Source organism: Megalops cyprinoides, chromosome 11 (assembly GCF_013368585.1).
Source record: "Megalops cyprinoides isolate fMegCyp1 chromosome 11, fMegCyp1.pri, whole genome shotgun sequence".
In the NCBI taxonomy this organism is placed as follows: Eukaryota; Metazoa; Chordata; class Actinopteri; order Elopiformes; family Megalopidae; genus Megalops; species Megalops cyprinoides.
Window position 1 is genome coordinate 12,601,753 of NC_050593.1, and position 19,659 is coordinate 12,621,411.

General features: G+C 47.4%; 1 protein-coding gene across 1 annotated transcript in view; it reads left to right on the top strand.

Moving 5' to 3' along the window:
• The window catches only part of LOC118785859 (protein diaphanous homolog 3-like), a 287,218-nt gene that overhangs the window by 147,412 nt on the left and 120,147 nt on the right, over positions 1-19,659 (top strand). Inside the window, exon 19 of the mRNA XM_036540806.1 lies at positions 17,664-17,759. Coding sequence (XP_036396699.1) covers positions 17,664-17,759 — 96 coding nt within the window. The remainder of the gene's footprint in view (positions 1-17,663; positions 17,760-19,659) is intronic.

Sequence of the window (19,659 nt, forward strand, 5' to 3'; positions counted from 1 at the left end):
GGGGGGGGGGGGGGGGGGGGGGGACTGGCAGACCATTACAGCGCAGGGGGTCAGTGGCCTCTGCGCTTTATCCAGCTGTCCGCTCAAAGGGAATTGAGACTTTTGGGAAAGGGGCGGAATGCCATGCAAGAGGAGATTTGGATTGAGGGCCCCGGTGCCTGGAGACCGCCAGCCCGTGGTGTAAGTGAAAGGGGATAAAGCAAATCCCTGCTTTGATAATCCTAAAAGGAAATGGTTATGAGCCAAGGAACTTTACCTAAAATTCTGCCAGTCCGAAACTGGTTCAGGGCAGCTTCCCAAAGAGGCGTTTACGGACAGTTACCGTGGTGGCGGGTGATATCAAGAGGGATCAGGGTTCTTTCCTCGATCCGGCGAGGGGAACGGCCAATAGGTTTGATCACTGCATCGCTAGCTCCAGAAAAGATCAACTAATTTGAGGAAGCTGACATTAAAAAAAAAAAAAAATCCTGGAGTGTATGAAAAATAGCAAACCTCCAATTAGAGGAAATTCTCAAAGATCACAAAACGGTTTGGCATTTTTCCTTAAGACCTTGCCAGCGCCCAGTGCATGGTTTTTTTTTCTTTCTAATTCTCTCCTGTCTGAAGGAAAATTGCAAAAACAACCTACAAAGGAAGCACAGGAGGGGAAAAAAACCCTAACTGAGGCGCATTACAAACGCAGCGGGCACCTCTGTAGTCCGAGATTTATTTCTGTAGAACAGGCAGAATCACTAGCATTCCGTGAACCCGTCTGCGGGCTTCAGATCAATGCAACCTATTAAGGCAAACTTCGGAGAGACAGCGTTTTTACTTTAATGACATATTGGAAAAGATAATTAGCCTTATTTACATAAAATAACACTGTCCTGTCAGGATGGGAGGGACGGAAGAGGCGAGTGGAACAAAGGCAAGTGATCACGGAACAAAACTGCTCTCACGTCGAGGTAAATGCCTCTGGAAATAAAAAAGGGAGGGGAAAAAAAAACCACACGCACATCAAAGCTGACAAAACGTCAAATTGAAAAGAAGGCACTGCTGTGTGTACACGTGTGCGGAGTGCACACAAATGCTTTAAACTGGGAGGGAGAAATCTGCCTCTAGACAGCCTCTAGGATCGGTTTCGTCTCTGCACAGGGTGGAGGAAGCGTGAGGGTTCTTGTACTGCACCATAGGGGATTAGTAATTAGGGCTTTGCAATTGTCAGACTGGCAGTAAAATACAGAAATATCTGTCGGTTTTCAGCGGTGCGAGCGTGAGCTGTTCAAAACGCTGTGCGTTTTAGAATCAGCTGTGTTAATTTGCGTTTCTGTGATCTGGAGTGAATGACTGAAAGTGTAAACACACCCACACGAAAGTTATGTATTGTGTGGTTAGTTTATTTTTGCGTGTGAATGTGCGTGCATGTGTGTGTGCATGTGTGTGTGAGTGAGTGTGAAAGAATATTTCAAGAATGTCAATGATACAGTGAAATGAGGGCCAGGCTCCCCTCACGAACGTTAGATCCTGCTAAAGCAGCTTCCAAGACGTGGAAGTAGGACGAGGTCTGTTTGGATTTTGGATCTACCTCCAAACTGGCGAGTGCAGCAGTGAGACCCAAACACTATGTTTAACTTGCAGTTGCATTTTATTGTGTGCGGTTTGCATTGTGGGATAGCCAGGGCAGAGTTCTCAGTGTGCGGCAATTATAATGATACCCCCCCTCCGTGGGGAGGAAATGTGTTGCAGTAACTAATTGCAGTTTGAAGGGGGCTCTTGGCAAAAAAAAAACAAACCAAAAAAAGTTTGAATGCCACTGCTTCAGGGTGTTATCCTCACATGAACGCGGCACGTCCAGCGGAGGTGTTATCATGTTACTTTCGGCTTCTCTGTGTTTTAATGAGGAAGTGGAGAAGATGAATCTATCCGGCCTCATCAGTTAAACTCCTCCAGCTCGCGGCGGAAATAGCAGGAGAGTGCTCCAGCCCACTCGTCACAGGCAGTGGAGTGCCGGTGTTGGTGTTTTTTAATGAAAGGAAACAAGCTAATCCATTGAGCATGCCCAGTGTTTTCCTGTCATACCCGTTCGCTCTGCGGAGAGGGACTGGGGGGGGGGGGGGGGGGGGAGCTCTCGTCTGTTCCAGGCACCGCTGTTGTCGTCGTGAGAGCTTTAAGTAAAATTAACCTGATGAATTTCCTCCAAAGCTTTTAATCTACTTTCCTTATTGTGTGAAAACAACAGGCAGAGTCTGGAGCTAACAGTGGGATTTCAGGAGACTGCAGACCAACAGCAGCGCTTTTCAGGAGAGATTTCAGCCTCTCTGCACGTATTATGTTCTTAAATCCACAGATTATTTCAGCCTGACCTGTAACTTCCATTAAGCAGGACACATTCTCTGCCTCCGCGGCTTAACCTTAAAGCTTAATTAATACGGAAGAATGAACTATTAACCAAACTAGTCGGAGAGAATGAATAAATGTGCGAAATGAAGTAACATCAGTGTTACTGTCGCAGTTTGCACCATCTTATTAGACGTGTTCTATTATTGATCGCACGCGTAGGGTTGTGAGACCGACACGGGCTCAAATGAAGTGCTCTGGTTGATAAAACATCCCGTCCCTCATTGGCTGAGAGTGGTTTGAGTGAGCGGAGGTCAGAGATGAGTGCTGATTTATATATAGTGCAGCCGATTTAATGGCCCCCAGTAGGACGCGATGCTGGAGTTACAGAGCTGATGAAACCGCTGGCTGCCTACTGCGGTATAGACAGCTCCTCTACTGTGGCTGCTACTCCTACCTAATTCCACAAGCACGGCAATTCATTTACACTTTGCTTTTAACCGGCGAAACAATGCAATTCCTCCTCATTTAAAACGCATTTGCCGCAGAAACTTTATTTTCCTGCAGTGTTTTTTCTTCCATGTGTCTGGCCTTTTTTTTCCTAATCCGGAGACGGATTGATGAGACTTGTTTTTTCCCCTCTCTTTCCCGTGTCTACTGTAATGATGAAAAAAGACAGGGCTGAGGAGAGATGATCTTTTAGGGTTTTATTGCATGCTTGAAGTGGAAGCAGAACTTTAAAAAAAAAAAAGAAAATTCACTGAAAGTTATGATGGCTGTCATTGTGATAGCTGTGATTTCAGTGCTGAAGTGAGGGTGGAATCGGGGGGCCTCTCTTTATCAAATTACCAGACGCATTCATGCTCATATGCTGGGTTTTCCAGCGCACGGCTCTCAAAATGGAGGTGCTTGGACTGACCTGTGTGTGCGCGTTTCTCGGAAGAGGAGAGCACGCAGGCAAAAAGCCTAACTTACTCATTCCAGGAGCTCAGCCTCTGCTGGTAATGGCATAGATAACAAGCATTGACAACAGCTGTAGCCATCCCAGAATGAATCTGCTCTACAGAAACAAGCTTTCTGGTTTGTCCTGGCCAATCACATTTTCATAATGTCATTTTTCAAAGGGGCTGGAAGGGTTCATAAGGGGGTTCCACAAGTGAGCCAGCAGCCTCTGTAGCGAGCTGTGTGAGATCGAGGGTACAGGAATTGGTGTCTGTAGCACGCTGCGTGAGGGAGAGAGGGTACAGGAGTGAGCCAACAGTTTTGCGGGCTGTGTCAGAGAGAGGGTACAGGAGTGAGCCAACAGTTTCGCGGGCTGTGTCAGGGAGAGGGTACAGAGGAGCCAACAGTTTCGCGGGCTGTGTCAGAGGGTACAGGAGTGAGCCAACAGTTTTGCGGGCTGTGTCAGAGAGAGGGTACAGGAGTGAGCCAACAGTTTTGCGGGCTGTGTCAGGGAGAGGGTACAGAGGAGCCAACAGTTTCGCGGGCTGTGTCAGGGAGAGGGTACAGGAGTGAGCCAACAGTTTCGCGGGCTGTGTCAGGGAGAGGGTACAGGAGTGAGCCAACAGTTTCGCGGGCTGTGTCAGGGAGAGGGTACAGGAGTGAGCCAACAGTTTCGCGGGCTGTGTCAGGGAGAGGGTACAGGAGTGAGCCAACAGTTTTGCGGGCTGTGTCAGGGAGAGGGTACAGGAGTGAGCCAACAGTTTCGCGGGCTGTGTCAGAGGGTACAGGAGTGAGCCAACAGTTTCGCGGGCTGTGTCAGAGAGAGGGTACAGGAGTGAGCCAACAGTTTCACGGGCTGTGTCAGAGAGAGGGTACAGGAGTGAGCCAACAGTTTCGCGGGCTGTGTCAGGGAGAGGGTACAGAGGAGCCAACAGTTTCGAGGGCTGTGTCAGGGAGAGGGTACAGGAGTGAGCCAACAGTTTTGCGGGCTGTGTCAGAGGGTACAGGAGTGAGCCAACAGTTTCGCGGGCTGTGTCAGAGAGAGGGTACAGGAGTGAGCCAACAGTTTCGCGGGCTGTGTCAGGGAGAGGGTACAGAGGAGCCAACAGTTTCGCGGGCTGTGTCAGAGAGAGGGTACAGGAGTGAGCCAACAGTTTCGAGGGCTGTGTCAGAGAGAGGGTACAGAGGAGCCAACAGTTTCGCGGGCTGTGTCAGGGAGAGGGTACAGAGGAGCCAACAGTTTCGCGGGCTGTGTCAGAGAGAGGGTACAGGAGTGAGCCAACAGTTTCGAGGGCTGTGTCAGAGAGAGGGTACAGAGGAGCCAACAGTTTCGCGGGCTGTGTCAGGGAGAGGGTACAGAGGAGCCAACAGTTTTGCGGGCTGTGTCAGAGGGTACAGGAGTGAGCCAACAGTTTCGCGGGCTGTGTCAGGGAGAGGGTACAGAGGAGCCAACAGTTTCGCGGGCTGTGTCAGGGAGAGGGTACAGAGGAGCCAACAGTGTCTGCAGCGTGCTCTGTAAGAGGGACGGTACAAGAACGAGCCGACAGGAACAGGACTTGTAGTCCAGATGTTGCTGGTTTGCGTAGTGCTTGAGCGCACACACCATAAAGCATTCTGAAGCAAGTAGCTGGAAGCATGGACTTTAATGTTCCTTCCTTTGTTCTAAAGGTAAAATTCACCATGTCTGTTTTGTAAATATGTAAAAAAAAAAAAAAAAAAAAAAAAAACTTCCTCGCCATTGGCAGGATGCCCCCCGGAGGGCGCTGTTCCACTCCAAGCAGGTGCACAGGTGTAGCACCAGGCTGGCAGAGACGAGGCGTCTTGATTGCTTCCAGGAGAAAGCTGGTGTGGGGATGCTCCTCAGGCCAATAAAGGCCTCCCTGGTGGGGTATGTGACACATGATGGGCCTATTCATTTGCAGGATACAAGAATGCCATTTTCACTAGGTGGTCTCTGAAAGCCAGAGTGTTTGGGTGCTTACGACACTGTTTTGAAAGCGGACAGTGGATACCACATACATTGCATTATCCCGGAGTGAGCTAATATGTAGCCGCTGTGCAGGTTATACCACACACACTTAGCAAGAATGCTTCACATTATAGTATGTAGTGCAGTGGGTATGTATGCACGTGTTGAGGAAGAACATGGGTGGATAGTCATGTTGTTATAAAACAAAGATCCCTTCAACACCATAGGTGTTTCAAGTGAAGGCACAGTCATCCTCTGTTTGAGTAAGTACTTATCATGGCAGCGCACGGATCAGGTGGGTTTATATTCTTTTTATTAATTCATTGTCCATGGGCACCTCTCCCCCACACACACACCCACACTCAGACCTGAAAGTGCTGTAGCCGGAGACTGGCAGATCCCTGCTTCTGCAACTCTAATAGCTGTTACCGCCGAATGGCTTTTGTTGGTCCACAGTTCAGCTGCATCTCGTGGGTTTGTGTCGAGTCGGCTCTGAATTCGCTCTGTGCCTCTCTCTCCGTCTGAAACGTCGAATCAATCCCCCCGCAGCAGCACCTCCTGAGAAGCCGGGCCATCTCTCTTCACAAGCTGATAGCCTGCCCGCTGGTCTCAAGTCTGAGGAATGTTCCGGCAGCTCTGTCTGTCATAGAGAAGCATTTGGCTTCACCTGTGTTATGTAGCAGTTAGAAAACTCGATTGGTATCCATAGTACCCTGGAGCCATTTTCTTAACCTGAATTACTCAGGTTTTTAGGCATTATGTAGAGCTGTATGTAGCTGTGTAAACCGTTCTGTATGAAGGGCATGGGCAGCAGTGTGGCGTAGTTGGAAGAAACAGGGCCTGTAACCGAAAGGTTACAGATTCGATTCCCCCGCTGGGGCACTGCTGTCATATCCTTGAGCAAGGTAGTTAACTCAGGTAACTCTCCTCAGTATAAATCCAGCTGTATAAATGGCTAAAATTTCAACCTATATAAGTCGCTTTGGATAAGAGCATCTGCTAGATGATGATAATGTCATGAAGGTACCTGCTTAGCAAAAGCTTACACACCCCTTATGAACACTTCATTATCAGCTGGATCTGAAGATTTGCTGCAGAGTTACAGTGATCAGTTCCTCGGATCTGTTCAGTTCCTCGGATCAGACCGAGATCCGAGCATCGACGGAAATTTTGACACACCAAACACATCCCGTGCAGTACACAAGGTTTGCCGTGGTTTCTTTATTTATTTTTAGGTTTTTTTTTTTTTTTTTTTTTTTTTTTTTTTTACAGCGATTTACATTTTTCATAAATACCCACAGCGGGAAGCGAGGAGGAGGGGGTTCGGGAAAGAAAGGGCTTTGACTGATGACATGCCTTGTAAAGCGCTGTGAACTCTTGTGAAACAGAATGAAGAATGTTGTCCCAAAAGTGCGCCGAAGTGAAGTCTGTCAGAAGCCTTTAGGATTTGGCGCCGTCACTGCCTTTGATGGGTCCTCTCCATCGTAGCCTCATTAAAGGAACAAAGTTGTACAAAGTGTGATTCATTATTAACAAGTGCAAATCCACCAGTGCCCCCCTCAGCCACCGATGGTTTAAGTATCAAGTGCATTGCCAGACGTCCTGGTAAATAAGTAATCATAAACATGTCCTTTTTCTTTTTTGTTCTTTTAACCGATCCACCATACCAAACCGCCGGATTGACAAGCATGTTTAAATCTTTATTTCATGTAAGAATCTATCAAGGAGCCGTACCCAAGGAGGCTTGCTAGCGTTGTGTTATTGAAGTTGTTTATTCAGAATGGCAAATACTAGCGGGACAGGAAAGTATGTATTATGAAGGATGATTGGGGAGATGGGGGGGTGGGACATTGTTGGGGTATGATTTTTAAGAAACGCGAGTTCCTGGTGTGAGGGGGTTATAGGAGTCTGATTTTGAGGAAAATGAGTCCATAGGGTGGAGTGGGTGTAGGGGTGTTATATTAAGCAGGATGAGGTCATGATTGGGGGTGTACGAAGTAGGAGTGTGATTTTAGGCAGGATAAAGTCATAACTTTGGATGGAGTGGGTGTAGGGGTGTGATTTTTAGGCAGAAGGAGCTCATGGTTGAGGGTGGAGGGGATATAGCGATGTTGTTATAGACAGGATGAGCTCATATTTGACGGTGGAGGGAGTGTAGGGGTGTTATTTTAAGCAGAATGAGGTCATGATTTGGCGGTATTGGGTTGCAGTTTTAATCCAGATGACGTCATGGTGGGGCGTATGGGGTGTGATATTTAAGAATGAGGCTGTAGTGAAGGGATGTAGGGGTGTGATTCGAAGAAAGACGGGTTGTGGTTTTGGGGGGGGGGGGGGGGGTAGGTAGGGGGGTGATTTTCAAGAAGCGCACCAGCGGGGGCGACCCGCGTCCTCAGCAGGACCCGGGCTCCGTTTGCCGCCGCCGCTGAGTGTTGACACGCGGCGGCGCGGGCCAATCGAGCCGCGGCACTGCGTCAGCCACCGCGGCTCCTATCAGGGCGCAGATGGCAGCGGCGGGGGCCCCGCAGCGCCGAGGCGCCCGGGCTCCGCTCCGAGCCGGCGGAGACGCGCCGTAAAAATCAATCACCCTCCTCCCCATTCCAGGTCACGCCTTTTACACCCCCTCCAATAATAATCCCTATAATAACAATGATTTGTGACTTACCTCCCTGATTGCTTTAATTGGCCATTAGAAACAACACACTGATTTGATTTTCCCTGCGTCTCGGCTGCGCGGCTCCGCGGCGCGGCTTCCCTTCTCTTCCCTTCCCTCGTTCGGCGCGCTACGAGAAGCAGGCAGCGCCATTCAGGGCCGCCTGAGCTCTGGAGACCGAGCACGCCCGAGCGGAACAAACAAGACTTTTGATAGAGGGTGGGGAGACGGCAAGAGGGGAAAAAAAAAAGAAAGAAAAACAAAAACTGTAAACAAAACAGTGGGAAACATAAGTTTGGGCGCTGATTGCGCTTATTCGGATTGGAAATGGAAGAGACATTCTGACTGTGATTGCTGAGGAGAATCCAATTGTTTTGATTAACCTTTATTTTGGAACGTCTTGTCAGCACTTCAGTCTGTCTTCAGCGCTATTTACAGTGTATCGCCCCGTAATTCCAGAGGACAAGACAGATATATTCTGGGGATCGTGGAGGGGGGTGGGGGGTCGGGGGTGGCATTTTCAACCGGCCTAAATAGAGAATATCAAACGGGAGGCGTGACAGCAATATGCTGTAAGCTCATTGTTGTGAAAGCAGCGAGGAGAGCCTGTGTGCCCTTCTCAGCGCTACACAGTTTGAAGGTTTGTACCATAAGTCAGACGGCTAATTAGATGGTACAGAATTCAAAGAGCATGGCTTGTTAGTGTCCATGCTGCTTTTTTCGCAACTGTTCGGAAAGCCGAGTTTACATATCCTTTGTGAGTAGGATAAATAACGCGCGGGTCATATGAAATGAAGCTAGAAAAAGTCTTTTTTTTTTTTTTTTAGGTTTCCTTCTCTCCTTACGGTGGAGGTGGTTTGTTGTTTAGAGACTTTGAAGGGGGAACGAGCGGGCAGATGCAAGTTTGAGCAGATGGTTTTTGGGTTTAGATGTGCCTTTGTAATAAATGCACATATGATGAGCAATTGTAGGCTAGGCGTGTGTATATGTGTGTGTGTGTGTGTGTGTGTGTGTGTGTGTGCGTGCGTGCGTATGTGTGTGTGTGTGTTTGTGTGTGTGTGCGTATGTGTGTGTGTGTGTGTGTGTGTGTGTGTGTGTGTGTGTGTACATGCATGTAAATTATGTGTTGTTGTAGCAATTTCCTTTAAAGTCTCCATGAAATGAAAATGCCAAATAAAGCACTGATTTCTATCAAAGACTGAGAAACACCAGTCTGTGTCTGTCACTGCCTCCTTCACTCACCCTCTCACTGTAAACGTGAGACCGCAGATGGCTGTGTGAATGCATTTATCTACTTGAATGTCATTGAACGACGAGATAAAGGTGGATTAAAGGCAGAAAGAAGCCGTGGCGGTATCAGAGCTCCAGATGCGCTGTCGGGGGTGGGGGGAGGGGGGGGGGCACTTGATGATGCTAATGTGAGATGCGTTTCTAATCCGGGCCCCGCGCATTAACGGACCGCTCTAATCCAGCGGGGAGGCGCGACGTTTACCTGTAAACAGCGCTCCGTGCTGCTGCGGGAGAGCGGCATCAAAGCACGGCCCTAATTAGGCTGGCCGAGCGGTGCGAAATGGCCAGCTCTGTTTGACAGCCGTCGGAGAGGGGATGCGGCCGTTCCTTTCGGACTCGCGCTCCTCTTTGCTGTCATTTTTTAGCATCTTTGCTCAGCCAAAAGCAGATGCGCCTCGGCGCCCAGGGTTCCATTAGCGCACCAGGTTGTACTGCAAACCACCGCGTTAATATGCAGCATTGAAAATTCAGACTGGAGTGTCCTCTTTGAACAGTGGCTAAGGACTCCTTCTGGGGCCTCATTTTTGATCAAGGGCCCTTCACATTCTCCTTATTCGTCTGCATGGGGCTGGTGTGCCCTCCAGTTTCTCCTTATTCGTGCGTGTGGTATGTCCGTCTCATTTTCCTCGTTCGTCTGTATGGGGCTATTCTGTCCTTCTGTCCTTGGTGTGTGCTCTTATTCGTCTGTATGGGGCTGTTCTGTCCTTCTGTCCTTGGTGTGTGCTCTTATTCGTCTGTATGGGGCTGTTCTGTCCTTCTGTCCTTGGTGTGTGCTCTTATTCGTCTGTATGGGGCTGTTCTGTCCTTGGTGTGTGCTCTTATTCGTCTGTATGGGACTGTTCTGTCCTTGGTGTGTGCTCTTATTCGTCTGTATGGGACTGTTCTGTCCTTGGTGTGTGCTCTTATTCGTCTGTATGGGACTGTTCTGTGCTTGGGGTGTGCTCTTATTCGTCTGTATGGGACTGTTCTGTGCTTGGGGTGTGCTCTTATTTGTCTGTATGGGGCTGTTCTGTCCTTCTGTCCTTGGTGTGTACTCTTATTCGTCAGCATGGGGCTGTTCTATCCTTGGTGTGTGCTCTTATTCGTCTGTGTGGGACTGTTCTGTGATTGGTATATGCTCTTATTCGTCTGTATGGGACTGTTCTGTGCTTGGTGTGTGCTCTTATTCGTCTGTATGGGACTGTTCTGTCCTTCTGTCCTTGGTGTGTGCTCTTATTCGTCTGTATGGGTCCAGTGTACCCTCAGTGTTCTCCTTATTCATTTGTGTGGTGCATCCTCTGGGTTCTTATTCATCTGTGTGGGGCTGTTGTGTCCACCACATTCTCCTTATTCATCTGTGTGGTGTGTCCTCCATGTTCTCCTTATTCGTCCATGTGGGGCTGTTGTCCTCCACATGCTCCACCTGCTTAGCTCAGTTTGGACTCCTTTGCCTTCCATGCGCTGCTGTTCATCACCAGATGATGAGCGCCAAATGATGCTTGGAAACTAGTTTCGTACTCCGCTGTATACATGTGCAGAATCTTGCTGCCATGACTACATTGCAGTCAGTCATTGCATTGTGACTGAGAGTGGCTGAAAATAGATGGCCCTTTCTCTTTTCAGCTTACCCCCCTCGCCACTCTCAAGTAGACTGACTGACATTGACATGCAGTGTTGTGGCTTGTACACACGTGATAGTTATATGCCTTATATATCTTTTCCCACGTATTTCCAGGAATTTAGAGATTGTCTTTTGCAAATGTTCGGGTAGTTATTTTCCTCCTTAACTGTCAAATATTTGTTTCCCTTTTTTTCTTTTCCTTCTCACTGCTTAGTGGCCAGTGAGGATCTTATTGTAAAAGTGCTAGTGCAAATAAAAGTACATTTTTGTTAATATAATTTGTTCTAAAACCACTACCTTCATTCATTGCCCTTGAATTGTACATATCGGATTTTGAGGGCATTATGTACAGCATTTGTCCGACTGCACCATGACTGAGAGTCAAGGTTGAAGTATTTTTCACATTTTCCTTGATAAAATAGTACTCCACTCTATATTTACAGTAATTACCAATGAAGCATCATGGAAAAAAGACATATTCAGCATGTGAAAATGAAATCTTCCAGTGCATTAAAATGGTAAAATGCTTAAAGTGCCTTTCAGTTCGTTTTAGAACAATGATGCAGTTGTGATCAGGCTTGCTGTGCTGCTCTTTAGTGCTGGCTCAGTTTGTGAGGATCTCCCTGGAGCAGGTGCTGGAAGGTTGATGCTGTGAGGTTCTCTGTGTTCAGCGGGCTGTCATTGCAGCGTACTGTATCATTACACAAACTCAGGACCTGCGCTGTAATACCCGATGCTTACTATGCACTTTGACCTGTAGGTCACCCCCCCCTGACCCAGCCAGCTCAGAGCAGCTGCAAAAATAAATCCGGCAATAAATGATTGTGAGCGCTGTGCTTTCATCAGACAGAATTACGGAATCGACGTGATTTTCGAGGAGCTGAATTCGTTGTGTTCTTTCATATTACTCTTCAGTTCTCTCTGTTCCCTGCAGTTTATTATTTTGACATTGTGGTGGAACATGGTGACCGCGGCGACCAAATCGATAAACACCCTGTTCTGTGTTTATGTATTTTAGGAGGGCCACTGACAACACGTGCTCCTGTGTGTTCTGTGGTTCTTCTGCATCATCATTTTATTAAAAATGATTTTTATTAACCCCTTTCCAGTAGATTGAGGTTGAATGTCTGTTAAAAAAAAGAGTTGTATGACATTTGACCCCGTGTACTTACACCAGGGGGAATGAAACTACCTCCTTAGTGATGTTTTGATCTGACTTTATGACCGTCTCCCTAACATTTGCCGAAAGCTCTCCCCGCATCTAGTTTCAAACCTAATTATGTATGAAAGACGAGACCTGGTTGAACTATCAATCAGCTCGCGATCTGTTCAGTTCCCCTCCGTGGGTCATACTTTATGTGTGTGGTATCACCTGAATGTTTAATGAACATTATTCTGTGAACATAAAATGTAGGTGATGCCCTAACCAAGATCCGCTTGTCTTATCTACAGTGCAGATGCTTAATCGCGCCGTAATAAAAGCAGCTGAAAATACACGTTCCAAATATTTGACCTTTTATGAAAATTACCTCTCAGATGCATTTACATTTTAAAGCTGATGTGTTATGTTTGGTACCAGTAGGAGACAACCCAAGGAAAAAAAAAAAATCTAAATTGATATAGAGGTACAGTATTGTAGTCGTAAGGCTTTTAGTATTGTGTGTACTCTGTTGTATTTCAATGAGTCCAGGGCTTTATTGTCTGTAGTTTTGGGACTATTGAAATATTTTGTATTCAGGATTGCAAATACTCACGGATCTGGTTTTTGATTGAAGGCAAAGGTTTATTTTACAGACTGAAATAGGGAATTAAGTCTATAAAAGAACTTTTTCCCCTTTCTCATGTAGCATGACCAATGGCAGTTTGATTGACCAGGTCACAGACTCATTCCAAGGTGCTTCTGGGAGATGAAGTTCTGAAGCATCTGGAGGTCATTTCCCCCGATACTCTTTTCACTACGCTACACAGATAAAGGCAGAGAAGACTGCTAAACTACAGCATGATCTGGCCACCAGTCATAAATCCTGATCTTTTCTTTTAATGAAGCGAGCAGAGAGGGGTCAGTATGTCACCCTGTCTGTTGGATCGCGGGAACGCAGAGCCTCATGGGAGAATGGTGATGTCAACAGGCCGCGTGCATGCATGCGTGTCAGTGGCTGCGGTCAGATGTGCAGGAAGAGGCCCCATTGGCTGTCTGTTCAGCATGCCAAATAAGGACCTGATGAGTCTAATTTCCTGGTTCACAGATTAGCCCGCCAGATAGTGGCCTAATGATGTAAGACATCTCCTATTTCCTGCATAGGCTGTTATCACTTACTGTTCCTGTGATGTTTTGCGGTGATAAAAGGCTCCGGGTGCGTATTGTGATTGATTAACTAATGAACCCTACTCTGAGACAATTAATTGGTGCCTGCATACTGAGCACTCCAGATTCCTCCAAAAAAAAAGAAAAAAAAAAAAAAAAGCCAGTCTCTGAAAAGCAACCGTTTGATTTAATTAGCTGATAACCACCTGACCGAACACCGTGTTTGTAGCACAAGGTTGCGTCCGTAATTACCCAGGCGTCTTTGTTTTCGCTTCCTGCCCGCCGGCTGGGGCGATTTCTCCTCAGATTGAACAGAGCTGATGGTATCTGCCCGCTCTCGTAGATCACTGCCACTGAGCGAGCGAGTGACTGAGTGACTCGCTGGCTGACCGGCTGGCAGGTGCAACACGTGACCCGTCGGCCGGTCATCGCGTCCGTTCCCCTCACACGTGACGTGATGCGGTCCCGCGACGTAACGCACCGGTCCGTTCCGTCGGGGTCAGAATCGGCAGCAGGGGAGAGCCCACCTTTATTCACAGCTGTTGAGTGATTCGTTAATGTGGGGGAAAAAAAGCGGGGGAAAAGCGAACTAGTTAAACACAATCGTTTCACTCCTGCGCTTATTATTCGGTGTGTTAAATCATAATCTATCACGGCTTCTCATACCCTAATTCCAAATATAATTATTATGTGCTGTTTTTATCCGCTTGCACGATTGGCAGATGGATATGCATATGCTTACCTCAATAAAGACGTTAATGTGTGTGATTACGTGGTTTTTATGTGAATAATGTGTTTGCTGCAAGCGTGTTTTGTTGCTATGGTAATACGTTTGGTGTGTAGATCAACACAACATATCATAATCTTCACCTGCTACTTTACTTTAAATGGGATTTGTTTTCACCTTTCTGTTGAGTATCTGCATTTTAATTTGAATGAGCTGTGTTAATTTCTTCACATTCCAACATATATTCCTGCAGTAATTTAGTTTGTACCAACTATTCATCCTTTGTACGTGCAGTTGTTCTTTTAGAAGTCTGTATGTGCTCTGCTTACGCCGACACCACGTTGTGGAGGGAAGCATCTGCTTATTCCATTCCATTGCTGTGTAGGCCTAAGTGTTCAAACCACCACTTTTTACCCAAGGTTATTACTCATGGTTTGAAGGGTTCAAAATACAGTGAATGTGTTATATGACATTGAACAACACTCACCTTGCGCATGAAGCTCGCCTCCCCTCTTAATTCCAGAAGCTGCTGTTCCTTTGATCCTTATGCTTGCATGAACTGGCAGGGCGTTTTCATTTGTTAGACTGTATTCGTTTTCAGCCCTCACCACTTCAGGTGGACAATGGATAGTAACATTTTCATTAGAGGTCTTCTTTCTGAATGCGGTCTTCCCTCGGATGTGCCCTTGTGCGGCGCACCAAATTATTGGCTGTTCCTTTTGTCCACGAATGAGAAACATTTAACGCAGTTTACAATTTGCTTTCATCCACTTCTGTCTATCTACTCCCTTTCTCTCTCTCTCTCTCTCTCTGTCTCTCTCTCTCATGCCCACTAAAGTCTGTGAGGAGAGTGTCCCTGACGAAGAACCACGTAAGTCTTGGAAGCCTTCGCCTCTCACAGAATGTGATTAACCTGGCAGATATTGATGACCCTGATGTAGATTGAAATTGGTCCCATGCAGTTTAACCTTTGTGCATTTTGGTTACCGTAGCGCAGTGTAACCATCCCTTGTTGTTGTGCACTTACCTGAGTGCAGCACACTTATCTTAGCTCAGTGGGATTGCCTTAGTGAAGATCAAATACCCTAGCACAGCGTGATTACCCCAGAGCAGTGTGCTCCACTCCAGCGCAGTGTGGTTAACTCCAGTGCAGTGTATTACCCCAATGCGGTGCGTTTACCCGTGTGTAGTGCGATAGCCCAGTGCGGTATGACATCCCCGGTGCAGTGTGCTTACTGTGATTAACAGTGCAGTGTGCCTGCCCCAGTGCCATGTGCTTACCCCATCAAAGTGCGATTAGCATGCAGTGTGACGACCCCAATTCAGTGTGATCATCCCGGTGAATTGTGCTCTCTGATGCTCGCATCCTCTGTTCCACCCTTGGCTTTGGTACACAGTCTTCCTGAGTTCCTGGGTCAGTTTGTGTCTGCCTGGCTCGGTTATTTATTTATTTTCCCTCCTGCTTTGTGAAGACATGCCTGAGGGGGAAGCACAGGGTTGCTCTGTGATCCAGGAAGCATGTTTTACTCTTACTTTATTTATTTCACTAAGGTTCTGGCTCAGTGTAAATATATTGATGGAGTGGACAGCGATGTTGACTATCTTCCCCTTTAATGCATACTGCAGTGTTTGCTTGTGTAGGTTTGTTTAGCTTCTAATGCCTCTGCCTCACATTTTAATTAAGCAAGATGTCCAAGAAGGAAGGACACACACACACACACACACACACACACAGTCACACTCACACTCACACACAGTCACACTCACACACAGAGTCTGAAATGGACCGGTTTTTCCTCGAGATTAACCCACTGCTTTAAACCTGCTCCTACAATGCCTGGAGAATCACAATAATTAGTGCACCAAGCAATTACCCATCATCTCGTGGGAGTGCCCATTTTGTTCTCTTAATCTGGTGTCTTAAATAATTAAAGTTACATTGAGCCCCCCCCCACACCCCCCTCCTTCACTCTCTGTTGCCGTGCACCACACAATTGGGGAGGGTTTGGGGAATTACTGGGTATCTGTTCCACCAGTAATCATAGGAGAGGACAGGCTGCAGTCACTCGCTGTCCCTGTGATAATTGCAGCCCACACTACCCCTGCCAGGGGTGTGAAGCCTGAAGCACAGCGTGTCTGCCAGGTGACTGCTCAGTGGTCTACAGGGGCCTCAGGAGTGTGAAGGGGGAGTGAGCCAGCGCCATCATCAGGTCGTCTCGCCTCACCGCGCCGTTCCCCGCCACGCTAGGCAGCAGCTTGCCACAGCGGTTAACACGTCGAGTAGCCCAGAGGTTCCTGATTCCCCACCCTGGTTGGGCACTGCTGTTCAAACACCAATAAATTGAGTACTTTGGTGGTGTTGGAGTTCCTCAAAGCCCCCTGCATTCTTTTTAATGTGTGGAGGCCACCAGTGCTCTATACATTAAACAGGCTTTTAAATTCCTGTCCCGTTTTCATGCTGTCTTATGTTGTTGCAGCATTGTGTGACTGTGCCATGTCCATGATCTCTAAAGCACAATAGAAACAATCCTGCTTCTGTTTGGAGTGGCTATCATCACGTCAACCATTCAGCTCATTCACCTTCACCTCGTAGCTCGATGGTGTTTTTGCGAAACAGAGACGGCAACATGTGTCAGCATTAAATCTTTCTTCAGCGCCTGTTGTAGACCGCTGAATGGCCTATTCATTATGTGTTTTTTCCACATAAACACTTAAGCCTTCTCTTATTTTAGTGATTTCCCTGCAGCAAAAGGCCTGCATTCAGTGGACTTTACTGTGAAGGCAGTTGGTATCTCTCTGCTTGTGTTCAGTTATGCGCTGGCTGCTTTCTGATCTCCTATTAAGCTGAGAGTGCCCTTGTGCATGTTTCATTCACGTGATCGAATTTTTTTTTTTTTTGGTCTTTTCACAAGATGACACACATCAAAGCTCACATTTGGCATTTGACTGCTTGAATGTCATGTTGTGATGAATCAGAGGTGCCAAACAAGGTGACAAGAGATTTAGTTTGGCTTCACATTGGTTAAAAGCAAATCATCAGGTGCCCTAGAAAAAAAATAGCGTGACACATTGATCTACTGTTCCCAGAATGCAAATGGGACGCTCAGAGAACTGTGTTATTCTCCGGCGATGTAAATTTATAATTGAGGCAATCAGTCCACCGAAGGCAGATTTGTTATTTTATTGATAAATGGGCTGGCTTAAACCCAATAAAAGAAGATTCTCAGAGTTTACATTAAGGCCAACCGAGGCACAATCAGTCACAGCTGGTAGCGCACCCTTATGTTGAACGCTGCTTGCAGATATGTGTAATGTTTATGGTTTAATGTTGTTTAACTTGGAAACGGCACACATGTATGTTTCTCATATCGCATGCGTATGTATATGCGTCTCAAAGTGCTGCTCCAGATGCCTCCTCTAAATTATTCAGTGTTTGTTTTATTAATTAAGATGTTTTGTGTTTAACAATGAATGAGTATGCAATCCCCCCCCACCGCCCCCCCACTTTATTCTGTGTTAAAAGTAGCCAAAAGTAGGCTGCCCATTTTTCTCTTGAAATACAAATATACTTTTGATGTAATATTCACCATTTTCCCTGTAATTAATGTTCATTGTTATTAATGGCGGTAGCTTTGCGTGGCTGCGTCTCGGCGCGCGTCCTCTGAAACTGACCCTCGTGATAGCAGGCCTCCTGCATCCTGCCCCGCTCGCTGTAGGTTTAGGACTATTAATAGAAGTGCTCACCGTTTCCAGTCTCCAATCTGCCATCTATTAACGCTGCCATTTGCCATGCTAATGAGCGTGAGCGTATGGATTCAGGTTGCTCCCGGAATTAATATCTGTAAATGTGTGATTAATTTGCAGCCAAGAAGGAGGAGGAAGAGCTGGAGGAGAAGAGATCCATCAAGAAGAGGATCAAAGAGCTCAAAGTCTTAGATCCGAAGATCGCTCAGAACCTCTGTGAGTAGGCCATCCTGCTGACTTTTGCTGTTTGGGTGATGGTCTGGATTTCAGTAACTTTCACATAAGTAATCAGAACAGTTAGTGAAATCCAGGCAGCTTGGTAAGACAGCTCTCTTCACTTGGTCATGAATATTTCCCATAGTGGTTTTTTCCAATGTCTTCAGCACATTACGTTTTGGTTTCCCTACACTGAACCGTGGAACATCATTAGCGGGCCCATACATTCAGTGATCTTTCAGTCTCTCTCGTCTACTATCTCAAGCAAATCACGTACCATAAGAGGGCGAGGCGGAAAAAAACTTGCCGCACAAATCAAACGATGTAGGAGGTGGAGAAGTAAACCAATCTCCAGAGGGATGACACCGCACACACACACCTGTCAATCAATCAAATGCCAGCGCCCCGCCCTCGAAGGCAGCTCTCAGCACGAGAGGCAGAGGCCGGCCCTCCGCCCGTGCCAGCAAGCACGGCTCCATCTGTCGTCGGATGCTGCTCCTTTCGCTCCACGCGCGGATTGGAAATGCCGTTACGTTCGGTTCCCGCCCTCTGTCCCCCCTTGCGTTTGGGGTAAGCGGCCGCCTCGGCGCTCTCAGGAAGCACGGCAGAGCTGTCAGCGAGCGGCGCCGGCGCGCTAAGTGGAAGGAAATCGGCGTGTAAACAGACCGAGCGAGCTCGAGTGGTGGGGAAGCTGAAAAGTTCACGCGCCACCCAAATCGTTTTTTAAATGTTACCTGGAGCGTGCCTGCGGATGTGTCAGCGACACTGCGCGGAAATCCGCTTTAAAGGCTGCAGCTTGATCTGCATTAATGGAGGGTCAACCGCGTGTCATCAGTGTTTGTCTGATACTTCAAGTGGCAAACATCCAAATTTTGTTCAGTGGATAACGACTATCACTAAGCTCCTCTTCAGTGCGCACGTCATAACATATGAACACATATGCCACGCTTGTACGGCAGTGTGGTACCTTAGTATGGAAACGCATGCCTGTGTAACTCTGCTTGTGTGAACATGCACTTATGCACATCTGTACAAGTATTTGCTATTATGTTTACATTTAGTAATTTATCTACGCTTACTAAGAATATAGGTATTTTTGTACAATACATAAACTTGTACCATTCTTGTACCATTCTAAATCCTAAATGCGAAACTATCAGAATTGCATATCTCGACAAATCCTTAAAACAAAACTACCACGATCGCATATCTCGGCAAATCCTAAAAACAAAACTGCCAGAATCGCCTATCTCAACAAATCCGTATACAAAACTACCGCAATGACACACCTCAACAAATCCTAAATATAACGCTGAGTATAATGCTGAAACGAGCAGCATGTCTCTCCCCCAGCCGAGCGCAGTGGAGTTAGATTATGACCGGGCTGAGTGCTTCAGGCCCTCAGGGCAGTTAGTGAGAGTGGCACGCGGCCTCTCTCAGGTGTGCTGTTTGCGCCTGCTTTACGGTCCCCCGGTCCCCCGACAGGTCGTGATAAGCCTTTTTGAGGCTGCCAGACAGCTCCTATTGAAGCGGTGACATCTGGCGCCGCAATCTTGCTATGCTTGTTGTGTGCGAGCCCGCTCTCGCGCGCGGCTTGTCTCTCGCACAAAGGCCCCTCGATGGCGCATTATCGGGCCTCGCCTCGCGCCGAGCAGCTTGTCTTGTAATATGCGTAAGTGCGTCTGATGTTACCCTGCCGTTCACCACACCCGCACAATGCAGCGTGGGACGGCGGGCTCAGTCTGTAGTGCGTCTCAGTAGCTGGCCCCCAGAGACAAGCCTGAGGAGTCCACTGACAGAGATGGGCTGGTACAGACGCGTATGTACACAGAGACGCGTGTATGTGTACTGTACCCACACAGACAGGCACATGCACATACACATACACATACACACATAG